This window comes from Gymnoscopelus microlampas, assembly GCF_963454915.1.
Source record: "Gymnoscopelus microlampas genome assembly, chromosome: 13".
NCBI classification, from domain to species: domain Eukaryota; kingdom Metazoa; phylum Chordata; class Actinopteri; order Myctophiformes; family Myctophidae; genus Gymnoscopelus; species Gymnoscopelus microlampas.
The window spans coordinates 46,257,822-46,272,012 of record NC_139950.1 but is presented as its reverse complement, the minus strand read 5'-3'; the positions used below and the strand labels follow the sequence as shown (position 1 = coordinate 46,272,012).

At 39.6% G+C, this 14,191-nt stretch overlaps 1 protein-coding gene across 1 annotated transcript; it reads right to left on the bottom strand.

Annotated features, from left to right (window-relative positions):
• Nucleotides 1–8,545: 8,545 nt before the first annotated feature.
• npm3 (nucleophosmin/nucleoplasmin, 3) lies at nucleotides 8,546–13,860 on the bottom strand. Its single transcript, XM_084076211.1, has 5 exons — nucleotides 13,694–13,860; nucleotides 12,764–12,849; nucleotides 11,747–11,866; nucleotides 10,739–10,832; nucleotides 8,546–9,995 (listed from the first exon to the last, which is right to left on the bottom strand). The coding sequence occupies exons 1-5, from the start codon at nucleotides 13,767–13,769 to the stop codon at nucleotides 9,880–9,882; spliced, it is 492 nt and encodes a 163-aa protein (XP_083932337.1). The 5' UTR covers nucleotides 13,770–13,860; the 3' UTR covers nucleotides 8,546–9,879.
• Nucleotides 13,861–14,191: the final 331 nt, after the last annotated feature.

The following is a 14,191-nucleotide window of genomic DNA, read 5'->3' as shown; positions in this document are numbered from 1 at the left end:
TTCATTCAGCTCCAAATGCCCTGCTCAGCCATCACAACCTGGCTGTCAAAAAGGAGGTTTTGTCTGTGGAAGTCCCGTTTTGATTTCACTTTAGTTTTTTGAGATGGATATTTCTCGCTTGTTTAAAAATGGTTCATTTTGCAGTTGTGTCTCATGTCGAGGCTTGTGCTTTCTTTCATCTTGGCCAAGTTCTGTGTGACGAGCATAGCTGGAAATTGAACGGGCTTAGATTGTACATTTTATTTTTTTGGTTTACACCTTGTTTAAGAAACCTGGGCTGAAGTGGGGTGGGGTGGGGGGGGGGGCTTCATAAAGGTATCAATTTATGTAAGATTTGTATGTAAGATAAGATTCATAACTAATAAACCATTATAAGTGTTTCTTCCTTTTTTGTTGTCGTGGCTGTTTGCTGATATTAAACACGACTGTGGATTTTGATGCAGGTTTAACTTGGATTTCTCTTTAACCCATTAAAACCAGGAACGCATCTGTGTAACCACTTAAACCATTATTTTATACTTTGGGCTGTTCAAAAATAGCAGTTCTACAAGCTCATAGCGCGGCACCGAGACAAGGACCCCAAATTGACATGTATTTAGCTGGGGACCCTTATGGAAGTCCATAGGTCCAAAAATAATGGGAAATAAACGCAATGATACAAAAAACAATGTAATAAATAAATACATTCATTTATTTAACTTGACCTAACTGACGGCTAACATACTAAAGAGCGCTTCAAGAGTACGAAGAGACATATGCTGAAAGTGACCGAGTGATGGGGTAGTGGTCTATTGCAGTGGTTCTCAAACTTTTTCATGTCAAGGACCCCTAAATTGACACTTATTAGCCCGCGGACCCCCATTTCAAAAGATATGCCAGGGACCCCCATAAGAGAAGATTTGTTACAGCTCTAGCAGTGATTCTCAACCATTTTAATTTCAAGGACCCCCAGTTTGACATGCATTAGGGCTACAGACCCCCATTTAATGGCATTTCTATCACTTGGACCGTAATTTATATTGTAAAATCTATGTCAATTTAACTCTGAGAGTGTACAAATGGAACCATTTGTACACTCAGAGTTACAGACCCATAAGGGTCCATTTGATGCCTAATCTATCATTTAGCTGGGGACCCCCTGGAACTCCCTCATGGACCCCTGGGGGTCCCCGGACCCCACTTTGAGAACCAATGGTCTATTGATCAGACTCCTAGCACAGACATTCCATGTACAAGCCCCAGTCCCCAATGTGCCTTTAATTATTTTGGGGGAATGACCCATCACGTTCATGCAATGTCAATGTACAATGTTTCTTATGTCTGTGTAGCTCAGTTGAAAGAGCTCTTGACTCTGAACAACACCTGTAGTCTACAGGTAAACACATGATCTACAGGCTGTAGATCATATGTCGCACTAAACAAAAATGGTGCTAAAAGTTCTTTGAATCGTGATTATGTTCTACTAGACTTCTGGCTGCTATACGCTACCCTCGCACCTACGTGGCACTGCCGATCCAACCAATAAGTCTGTGCTCAGGAATGTGTCCAAAACAAAAAGATCTCCATGAATTCAAGGCTTCATGGAGTGGGTAATTGATAGAAAATAAGTAATTTTTGGGTGAACTATTCTTTCTACTCTTTTACATGTGTTGTTCAGGGATACTTCGATACATTGCTGAGACCTGGGATCTAACCTGGGATTTATGGCTTGCCAGGCAGGGTCTCTAACCATTCAGCTATCAGAGCTATGGCAAGCAGAGATTCTGGGGGGCAGCGTGGTCAAGAGCCCCTCCCCCTGGGAAAAAAAATCCTGTTATCGGACGGTCTGAGGTTGGCAGGTATGGGTCTAGACGCCTGTGTTCTTGGCTGTTGCTGACAATAAGCCCACTTGTAAAGTGCATGAGCCAAATGCCTTTAATTACTTTGGGGGAATGACCCATGATGTTATTGTAATGTCATTGTACAAATTCAGTGTGCTTGGTTAGCTCTGTCGGGAGAGCTCTTGACTTCAGACTACAAGGTAATGGGATCAAATCCCAGCACAGATAACTCGGCATTTGAGCAATCTGACTCTGAATATATCTTCTTAGTTCTAGTTTTAATTCACACTTGTGTACCTTTTGTTTTGTAGTGATGTCTGAGTGTTTCCTGTTTGCTGCTACCTGTCTTGTCTCACCCTGTCATTTGCAAATGTTGTTCACCTGTGTCTTGTTTATCCCTAGCCAATCGTGTGTTGATTGTCCATAGATAAGCACCTGTGTCTCCAATGGGTTTCTGTTTGCCCTTCACTGTCAGTCTGTTTGTTGTATGTAGTTGTCTGTGTGAGAACCTTAGTGTTTGATCTAGGGTGCTTTGGAAATTACGCACCGGAGCACACTCGCCTATTAGTTTGTATTGGCCAGTGCGCTCAGTGCTGTATTTTCGAACGCGCCCCTAGTCTCCTTGATTCGGTGTATGTAGGCTATCTGCTTGTGCTTTTACAAGTTAAACTTGCAAGTGCCTTCCTAGTTCTTCTCGTGCTCCTTGTGTTCCCTGTTTTTTGTCATAATACAAAAAAGAAAACTCCTTGTATCTGAACTAGTCTGCCTTGGTCTTTCTGTCCTGCACTCTCTCCTGACTCGCATAGTGACAGCAGTCTTCATTACTCTTGGAGTCTCTCATTCTCCACTCTCACATTTTGGCTTGTTTGTCTTTTGGTTTGCATCCATCATCCAACTCCTTACTTCTAAGACATTTTAATTTCAATGACCCTCATATCACTGAGAGTGTACAAATGGACCATTAGGGGTCCATTTGGTTCCAATGTGTACACTCTCCGAGTTAGACATGTAAGGGGCCATTTAGAACCCCCTCAAGGAACCATGAGGGTCCCCTGGACCCCACTTTAAAAACCACAGCTTTACACACATCCACTACAGATTCTGCAGACTAACTCACTCATAAACAATTAGTTAATTAGCCTTTGTCTTTATATTCATAATCAATTCTGTGTTTAAGTGTATTGCTCTTATTTAGTTTGAACTCTGAGCTAGGTTCACACTCTTAGTTGATTAAAACTGCTAGTTTTGGTCTTCTGACATTGATGAATGACTTTAAGATATGACAATAACGAATATATGTGATTTGATAACATTAAACATCCCTCTGTTTGCTCTGCAACCATCTGTTGATTTTTTTTTCCAACTGATGTTTTTTAACAATAACCTAAAACTCAAAAAGGTTGTGTCATAATGAACCCTGATCATCAGTGAATCTAGTAGATTCAGTCATTTTATCGGGGGGAGATGTGTTTGCTGTAGACTTTCAACTTTTCACCTGCCACCTCTCCCTTAAACTCCAAATATTACCTCGAGTTTCTAATTAGTGTGAAAAGCCTGGTGGCGCAAGAGAAAAGGAGAGGCCTTGTATGCGGAAGGTTGGGGGTTTGAATCTTGGTCCTGGTAAATCTCTATCTTTGCTCTTTTTAAGGCGAGGAGCGTGGAATCAGCCCGCCTCCCTCCTCACGCCCTCTTTTAGCTCCGGTAGGAGGGGGAGGAGCATGGGTAAAGCCCACCTCCAGTGGGAGGAGCTTAATACATTTACATACTAAGCAAAGCAATTATTGTTGTATTTTATTGACATTGTTAGTATTATAAGTGACTTATTTGTTAGTTTTTTTAACCACTGTTTTATGTTTTCTTATTGAGGCACTTTGAAGTTTTGTATTGATTGTTGTTTTGGTTGTTTGAGATATTTTGTATTAGTTGTTTGAGATATTTTGTATTAGTTGTTTGAGTTGTCTTTTGTATTAGTGGAGTTTTGAACCCTGAACCTTTGGTTTATTAACCTCTGGTTCATCTTATTGAGCCACGCTGGCACAGAAGATGCAATTGGGAATGTAATACTTAGCTCGCGTTTTACAATTTAGATGGAAAGTGAAAAATGCTCTTTGGTAGGTTTGAACCCAGAACCTTTGGTTTATAAACCCCTGACTCATCAGTTGAGCCACGCTGACATAGCAGAAGCAATCGGGAATGTAATACCTAGCTCACGTTTTACGATTTAGATGGAAAGTGAAAAATGCTCTTTGGGAGGTTTGAACCCAGAACCTTTGGTTTATAAACCCCTGACTCATCAGCTGAGCCACACTGACATAGAGGAAGCGATCGGGAATGTAATACTTAGCTCGCGTTTTACAATTTAGATGGAAAGTGAAAAATGCTCTTCGGTAGATTTGAACCCAGAACCTTTGGTTTATAAACCCCTGAGTCATCTCTTGAGCCACGCTGACATAGAGGAAACAATTGGGAATGTAATACCTAGCTCGCGTTTTACAATTTAGATGGAAAGTGAAAAATGCTCTTTGAGAGGTTTGAACCCAGAACCTTTGGTTTATAAACCCCTGAGTCATCTCTTGAGCCACGCTGACATAGAAGAAGCAATCGGGAATGTAATACCTAGCTCACGTTTTACAATTTAGATGGAAAGTGAAAAATGCTCTTTGAGAGGTTTGAACCCAGAACCTTTGGTTTGTAAACCCTTGAGTCATCTCTTGAGCCACGCTGACATAGAAGAAGTCATCGGGAATGTAATACCTAGCTCGCGTTTTACAATTTAGATGGAAAGTGAAAAATGCTCTTTGAGAGGTTTGAACCCAGAACCTTTGGTTTGTAAACCCTTGAGTCATCTCTTGAGCCACGCTGACATAGAAGAAGTCATCGGGAATGTAATACGTTCCTCACGTTTTACAATTTAGATGGAAAGTGAAAAATGCTCTTTGGGAGTTTTGAACCCAGAGCCTTTGGTTTATAAACCCCTGAGTGATCTCTTGAGCCACGCTGACATAGAAAAAATCACTAAGTGTGGAGGTGAAAATCGTCCCCCCAAAAACCTGTTAGGAGTCCCTAACATTCATCGTGCTCTGGACTTAGTACATTTTCTTTTTTCACCATTGTGTCACTACCGAAACGAAAGTTGGTCACTACCGAAACGAAATTTTAATCCGAAAAAATCACTAAGTGTGGAGGCCAAAATCGTCCCCCCAAAAACCTGTTAGGAGTCCCTAACATTCATCGAGCTCTGGACTTAGTAAATTTTCTTTTTTCACCATTGTATCACTACCGAAACGAAAGTTGGTCACTACCGAAACGAAAGTTAAATCCGAAAAAATCACTAAGTGTGGATTTTATTGACATTGTTAGTATTATAAGTGACTTATTTGTTAGTTTTTTTTAACCACTATTTTATGTTTTTTATTGAGGCACTTTGAAGTTTTGTATTGATCGTTGTTTTGGTTGTTTGAGATATTTTGTATTAGTTGTTTGAGTTGTCTTTTGTATTAGTTGTTTGAGTTGTCTTTTGTATTATTTGAGCTTTGAACCCTGAACCTTTGGTTTATTAACCTCTGGTTCATCTATTGTGCCACGCTGGCATAGAAGATGCAATTGGGAATGTAATACTTAGCTCACCTTTTACAATTTAGATGGAAAGTGAAAAATGCTCTTTGAGAGTTTTGAACCCAGAACCTTTGGTTTATAAACCCCTGAGTCATCTCTTGAGCCATGCTGACATAGAAGAAGCAATCGGGAATGTAATACGTAGCTCACGTTTTACAATTTAGATGGAAAGTGAAAAATGCTCCTTGAGAGGTTTGAACCCAGAACCTTTGGTTTATAAACCCTTGAGTCATCTCTTGAGCCACGCTGACGTAGAAGAAGTCATCGGGAATGTAATACGTTCCTCACGTTTTACAATTTAGATGGAAAGTGAAAAATGCTCTTTGGGAGTTTTGAACCCAGAACCTTTGGTTTATAAATCCCTGAGTGATCTCTTGAGCCACGCTATCATAGAAAAAATCACTAAGTGTGGAGGCCAAAATCGTCCCCCCAAAAACCTGTTAGGAGTCCCTAACATTCATCGTGCTCTGGACTTAGTACATTTTCTTTTTTCACCATTGTGTCACTACCGAAACGAAAGTTGGTCACTACCGAAACGAAATTTTAATCCGAAAAAATCACTAAGTGTGGAGGCCAAAATCGTCCCCCCAAAAACCTGTTAGGAGTCCCTAACATTCATCGAGCTCTGGACTTAGTAAATTTTCTTTTTTCACCATTGTGTCACTACCGAAACGAAAGTTGGTCACTACCGAAACGAAAGTTAAATCCGAAAAAATCACTAAGTGTGGATTTTATTGACATTGTTAGTATTATAAGTGACTTATTTGTTAGTTTTTTTTAACCACTGTTTTATGTTTTTTTATTGAGGCACTTTGAGGTTTTGTATTGATTGTTGTTTTGGTTGTTTGAGATATTTTGTATTAGTTGCTTGTATTAGTTGTTTGAGTTGTCTTTTGTATTATTTGAGCTTTGAACCCTGAACCTTTGGTGTATTAACCTCTGGTTCATCTATTGTGCCACGCTGGCATAGAAGATGCAATTGGGAATGTAATACTTAGCTCACCTTTTACAATTTAGATGGAAAGTGAAAAATGCTCTTTGAGAGTTTTGAACCCAGAACCTTTGGTTTATAAACCCCTGAGTCATCTCTTGAGCCATGCTGACATAGAAGAAGCAATCGGGAATGTAATACGTAGCTCACGTTTTACAATTTAGATGGAAAGTGAAAAATGCTCTTTGTGAGGTTTGAACCCAGAACCTTTGGTTTATAAACCCTTGAGTCATCTCTTGAGCCACGCTGACATAGAAGAAGTCATTGGGAATGTAATACATTCCTCACGTTTTACAATTTAGATGGAAAGTGAAAAATTCTCTTTGAGAGGTTTGAACCCAGAACCTTTAGTTTATAAACCCTTGAGTCATCTCTTGAGCCATGCTGACATAGAAAAAATCACTAAGTGTGGAGGCCAGACCGTCCAATCCGGGCCTGCTAGCCACGCCCCCAACCAATCTCCTGGATTCTGACAGTCCAATGTTGGCAGCCCTGCAGTAACCTGTAAACTGATTGTATGACATTCTTTATAGTAGTGTGTATATCTGTCTGTCTCTTATATGTCATCATGATTTGTGTGCATGGGGATCTCATCTTAAACAAGCTTAGTGCTTAATGAGCTATCCAGTTTAGTAGACCTTGTATTGTGAATTTGTACTTCCATGTGCTGTTATGTGCTGTCATGTACTGTTCTCATGTCTTACTAAAGAAAGTACATCAATCAATCCAACAAATACGGCAATCTGGGAACCCATGTTAAAAAAGGGGGAAACAGCGCCCCCTTCGACGTCGTATGATACGACGTCACAGGGGGGCGCTGTTTCCCCCTTTTTTTATTTGTGCAACGTTGAATTATGGGTTTCGTATTGAACTTTTAAGTGTTTACATGGCTTTTCCCAACCTGTAGCCTAAGTAACTCATGAAGACTATTATCTTCTGTATCTGTGATGCCAAAAATAAGGTCATTACAGTGAGGTGACAAAATCCAACCCTGGTCCCCAGCAAAAATGTTATTATTAAATATGGCTCTTCTATTGCTACTTTTAACTTTTTAATGGATCCTATCTATGTAAGTAAAATCTGATAAAAGTGTAAAACTCCCAAAATTCACCAGAATACTGGAAATTACATCTACTCTGTTAAAAAATCCTGGGGGGTACCTCCAGCGTGGTCAAGAGCGCTTAAAGTTAAATATTTCAAAAACTACTAATCATTTCAAAGCAAAACATCTCAAGGATGCATGTCCACAGTAAGGTGGATTTTTTTTGAACTGTGAAGTGTGAATGGAGTTTCTAGGTGAGTGTTTTTTTGAGGTCCCAAAATCTTCCATCGGCCTCCATTATAAATCTCTGAACTTTTAAAGGAGTACTATTCTAAAACAATGAAACATTTCAAAGATCCCTTTTCAGGCAAAAATGTCCATATTAGGATGAACATTTTAAAGTTTGAATGGGGTTTCTATTCTATACGTTTTGAATCATTACAATCAGTTCACCTTCTTTTGGGTCTTGAGTCGAACCAATTACTCCCGCGGAGACATCAAATTTCTCTTTTGGGCCTTGAGTCTTGGGACTCAAGGCCCAAAAGAGAAATTTGATGTCTCCACGGGAGTAATTGGTTCGACTCAAGACTCTTTTGGGTCTTGAGTCTTGGGACTCAAGACTCAAATCCTGGAAATCAAATCCTGGAAATGGCAAATCAGCATGTGTGGGATTTGAAGGTGCAAGAGTCAGGTAAAAGTTGCAATGGACATTGAAAGGGAAAAAGTACAAACTTTGGCATAAAGGCGAGAAAGGTTAGTTAGACCCGTGGAAGCCAGATTGCTCAGAAACTGAACATACTGTAGTTCTCAAATTGATATATATTTGGCCACGGACCCCCTACCTAAAAATGTTTTGTGTCAGGAACCCCCAGAAGAGAAGCTTTGTGTTATGTCAAAAATAGCAGATGTACAACCTTGCAGTGCGAGCTTGTATATCTGCCATTTTTGAAAAGCCAACGTATAAAATATGGATAAAGTGGTTCAAATAATTTTGTATTAACACATTTGATCACGTCTGAAATAACTTGCGACAAGACCTTGTGGAACAGGTCTCAGTGGGAAATGAATAAAACCAGAAACGATTTAAAACTTTTATATTCACACATTTCTCCAAACATACAAAATTATGTCCACTCTACAAGATTGTCATCTCATAAAGCAGGGATATATAAACTTAATCTGGAAGATGATTGTTAGGGAGAACCAGGGTTTTGAGGGCAGGGAGATAACATTTCCAAATAGTCGTTCCCCTGGCCAAAATGTCCCTCAACATGCAAAGTACACAATTGTTTACTTTTTACTGTGAAAGACTCATTTCTCCCAACAACTGTTGGGTGATTATGTCCACAGTATAAAAGACTGAAATAAAGCAATATCAAAATCGTGGTCCGGCTAACCTTGGGACATCCTGTCTGCAGTCAAACATACTGCCAAGGCAAAGAGCCCTCGAACAGAACAAGTTATAAGAAAATGAAAAAGGTGAACCTGCCTCCAACACCCCACAAGATTCAACGCTCTTTATACTTCAAGTTTGCGCGAAAATAGCCAATCCACAAACTTCCACATGATTTTGTAGATCCGCCATTTGTCACGCAACCAAGTATATATACACATTAAAGGACGACTTCACCCATTTTCAACCTATCTTCATATAATAGGTCCTCAGTAATAATGCTCATGATAAAATGGTACCACCATTTTCGTCACAACGAAAGACACATTTTCACGACGGAAAGAAAAACTTTCACCACGGATGGGTCCTAAACCCTCTTATAGGAGCGGTTGCACCGCTCAAAAATAAAGAATATCTTAAAGAAATAAAAAAAATCACACCCAGTGTGAAGTGAACGGTGCTATTCATGAGCAAAGTTTTAAGTCAATTTCATCATGTGTCTCGCTAGCCAATCACAGCAATCCTTATCCTGAATACTTATCCTGCAAAGATAAGTATTCAGACCCTTTGCTGTGACACTTGTATATTTGCACCGCTCGGTGCTCAGAAACAACAGTGGTCATCACAGTGATGGAAGCTCACTTCCAAAAAAAAGGCATTTTTTTAAAGTGATTGGTGCTATCTATGAGTTATTAATTTCACTGATTTCACTGAATTTTAATGTCACTGATAGGCGAGTTTCTGAAGTGTCCACAGCACTCCTATGAGACACAGACTGAGTTGACGAAAATGGCACCGTTTAATCAGGAACATTATTGAGGACCTATTATATGAAAACAGGTTGAAAATGGGTGAAGTCGTCCTTTAAGAATGACTCAAACAGCATGTTATGCTTTCATCATTTCAGGCATGGTGCATTAGTAGATAGTTATTTCTACATAAAATGTGTCCATTGGGTTGTACAAAAAAAGTGTCACGGTGTCTCTTAAAATCCAACGATGTTCCGGTGTTGGATTTCTTAACAACACGCCTTCGTGCACTTCTTCTTCTTGGCTGGCTTGACGGGCTCCATCTCCTCCATGTCCTCGTCGTCATCGTCCTCATCAGACAGGTCAGAGTCTTGCGCCTCTGAGGCTGTGGGGGTGGGGGTGGGGAAGACAATGTGGTCATTGCTCCAAATGACAGGAAACCTTGCAGGGTCAAGCTAAAGCCACACCGTTTATAACAGTGAGTTCTCAACCTTTTCTGAATCAGGGTGTGTGTGTGTGTGCAGTGGCGTGCACAGACATTTTGAGGGGCAGGTGCTCAAGTAAATTGTACTTTTTTTTGTTTACTTGGTCTGCTCTTTTTTCCCTCTACACCTATAGCTCTTTGCCAAAAATAGCCGATCTACAAGCCCACAACGCCTCGAGTTGTGGGCTTGTAGATCTGCTATTTTTGGCTAAAGTTCTCCTCAGAAAAGGGATGCTAGGTTTCGAGTGGTTATGGTAAAAAGAAAAATCATATCACATAAAGATTCGGCAGACCCACTGTAGTAACTCTGAGGACCCCCTAGGGGTCCCGGAACCCCTGTTGAAGACCCCTGCTGTCAATTCTGGTCAAGAGGGCAAAGGGCAGGTGCTCTAGCACCACCTAGAGTCTATCTGTGCACGTCCCTGAGGGCACCACTTGAAAATCTCAAAAGCATTCGCTAATTGTCAGAGCATGTTATGATCAATCAATCGATTGTGTTCCGGCTTGAATCAATGGAACTAACACAGTATAAGTTCCTACTTAGCAGTATCAGAATGAAAACTCACTTTTCAGGGTTAGAAAACCATAGCATGACCTTTTCTTTTTTCATTAATATTAATGTTATATTTATTACATGTTATTACCAATGAGGTGTAAGCCGCTGACAGTGACTGGTCCTGATCCAGACTTCAGCCTGATGGTCACCGGGGCCTTCAGCTCAAACTCCCCCAGACACACCTGATGGAACAAGAACCATAAGAACCAATTACAGCAACTATAGGGACAGAGTTGAACATTAACCCATTAAGACCTGAGACCGATTCTACAAAATGTCTTCTACATCCTAACAGTTTTTTGAAAAAAAACCTATGTTGCTGTCAGTGGTTCTCAAACCTTTTCATGTCAAGGATCCCCAAAATTATATGTATTTGGCCGCGGACCCCCATCTCAAAATATTTTGTTCTAGGGACCCCAAGAAGCAACAATTTGAGTTATATATATTCAAAGATTTGCACACATTTTCTCGATTTTTCAAAAATAGCAGATCTACAAGCTCATAGCGCAGCACTCGGTGACGTGCTATGAGCTTGTATATCTGCTATTTCTGAATAGCCGAAGTGTAAAATAATGCTTTTTAGCTCAAATCAAAAAGTGACACAGATACGTTCCTGGTGGGTTGAATGGGTTAATAATAGTTATGAACTCTGCAGCACATCACTTTCATGGTCTGTATCATTTCTAACTACTAAATTGTAGGCATGTAACCATTCACTCAACTCACAATGCGATTGGAATCACCATACTGGGTTCACCATACAATTTTTCAATTTTTCAACACAAAATTAGTTCCCAGACGAATGGAAAAATCTCTCAATTTTTTTCTCTTACACAAATCCAGTATTTTCTTCTTTTTTTCTGCTGTTTGCATCGCGATACATTTTCTACTAAATTGATTTAAATGATCCAATAGTTTTAATCGATTTTAACAGATTTACGATAAATCATTAAATGCCTACTAAATTGCACTGTGCGATTTGTCCCTATCAAATACGATTAATACAAATAATTTAACAAAACGTTGGCTCTGCTGATCACATTTCACATTATGGCTGCAGGAAATCGGTGATAAAGGGAAAAAACGACCCACATACCATAGGCAGACAGTTGATATGAAGGTTGGCGATGGGTACGGAGATGGTCTTCCCTTGGTGGTTCATGGCTGTGACCTCCACTATATTGCTCTCCTCCTTGGCGCCCTCTCCGAGACAAACCTAGTCCACACAACACAACACATGCAGTATGGTTTAGGTCAGTATGCTTGGGTGGGTTATACTCTTTGTCTCTGTCAAGACTTTGTTTCATAAAAATCCACCGTTGTCAACTTGTCATGTTATGAACAACTTTCTGTCAATTAGACCAGTGGTTCTCAAACTTTTTCATGCCAAGGACCCCCAAAATGATATGAATTTGGCCACGGACCCCCATCTCAAAATATGTTGTTCCAGGTCCAGAGGCAAAGATTTGAGTTACAAATGTTTGCTTAAAAATATATGTACTGTATATTCAAAGGTTTACACAAATGTTCACGTTTTGTCAAAAATAGCAGATCTACAAGCTCGTAGCGCGGCACTCGGTGCTGCGCTATGAGCTTGTAGATCTGCTATTTTTGAATAGCCAAAGTATAAAAGGTAAAAATTATTGTGATGCTATATTAACATATTTTGCTGGGGACCCCCTGGAACCCCCCCCCCCCCAAGGACCCCTAAGTGAACCCCTTCATTGGTTCACTTTGAGAACCAATGAAATAGACTCTGTGTAGCCTTGATTTGTCATGATTTATCAGCTTAAATTGTATGGTGTTCCAGTATCAATTTTGTCTCAATTTTGCTCATTTTCTCTTCTGTTTCAATAAACTAATATCCCAACCTGAAACTGTGTTTTCTGTTTACTAAAGAGCTGGAGAGACAGACCCCTCACCTGTTACTGAAAACACACTCTATAGCAGTGGTTCCCCAAACCTTTTAGCTCAAGACCCAAAAGAGAAATTAGACGTTTGCCCAGGACCCAAACTAGTGAAAATAGCAGATCTACAAACTTACAACGTGAACTAGTAGATCCGCTTACTAACACTAACTTTAACACCAATGAGTTTATACCAGTGCACCCACCGTTCTGAGCTCAAGAAAATGCTCCAGATCTTCCTCTTCGTCCCCTTGGAACGTGTAGAATGGCACTTTAGTGGACAGTTCACAACCTGGACATGACAACACCACTGACACGTTAACACTCTATATACACTGTTAGTGTTATACGCTTTATATAATATATACATATACACACATATATACACATACAGTACGTACGCATGTATGCATGTGTGTGTGTATATATATACTGTTATACGATATATACTGTTATACTATACTGTTCATAATGTTACAATAAAAGAATAATAACCATGGGTATGAACATTGTTCACATTATGTTGTTCACTGTGAGACACCATCCTATGCAGAAACCCAGTGGTGGAAAGTTTCTCAGATACGGTGCTTGAATACAATTTCGAGGTATTTTGACTTTACTGGAGTATTTCCAGTTCTTTACTTCAGTACCTCAGTACTTTAACTTCTACTCCACTATACATCTCAGTAGCAAATATTGTACTTTTACTCCACTACAATTATTTGAAAACTTTAGTTACTAGTTACTTTGTAGATTTTGAATATTATTACAAAACATACATTACCCACTTCAGCCCTATATACAATTAGGCCATTTGAAAATATATAACTTTTTTTTTTATACATTTGAAAACATTCTGCATAATGAGTACTTTCTACTTTTGGTACTCTAAGTACATTTTGGTACCAATACTTTTGTACTTTTTTACTCAAGTAAATTTAAAACACCGGACCTTCACTCGTAACAGAAGTATTTCTACATTGCAGTAAATGATACTTTTACTTAAGTAAAACATTTGAGTACTTTAATTTTCCACCACTTGATCCTCTCTCTGCATAAACCCACGTGTGCGACAACCTGGCTGGCAACAGAAACAGGGTGATAATGTGGACCATTTAGAGGGTCCTCTGTCTTACTGAACAGGTAGTTCTCCAGTTTGGAGGGTCCTCCACCGCTCATCCCCTCCGACGACTCGTCATCGTTGAAAGACATGCTGTCTATAGATCTATAGATCGATACTAAAGGTCGATGGATGATCAGATCTGATCCGTTCAGTAGAAAGGATGGAAACCAGGTTGTAAAGGAGCGCGTCGCTGGATATGAGCGTAGTATGTGTCTGCAGTGTTGCCAGGTTTTGTGAGAGAAATAAGCAACGTCTATGAAAACGAGCCCAAAAGAAGCAACTAGGCCACATGAGCACTAAGGTTAGAAATATATTTTCAAATATATATTTTATATATTTATAAAATAATATGTATGTATAACTTAAGCCCAAATAAGCAATCACACTTTAAAAACAAGCCCCTAAAAAAAAGCAACCCGCAACTAACCAATATTATTTACAAGCAACTTCACAGAAAAACAAGCCCAAAAGTCGCTTATAATAAGCAGACATGGTAACACTGATGGTGTCG

Excerpts from the sequence above, each read along its gene's own strand:
- npm3 (XM_084076211.1), bottom strand. The coding sequence starts at position 13,769 with ATGTCTTTCAACGATGACGAGTCGTCGGAGGGGATGAGCGGTGGAGGA. Across the intron at positions 11,867-12,763 it reads ATTTTCTTGAGCTCAGAACG|GTTTGTCTCGGAGAGGGCGC; the intron begins GTGGGTGCACTG and ends TGTGTGGACTAG. Across the intron at positions 10,833-11,746 it reads ATATCAACTGTCTGCCTATG|GTGTGTCTGGGGGAGTTTGA; the intron begins GTATGTGGGTCG and ends TTGTTCCATCAG.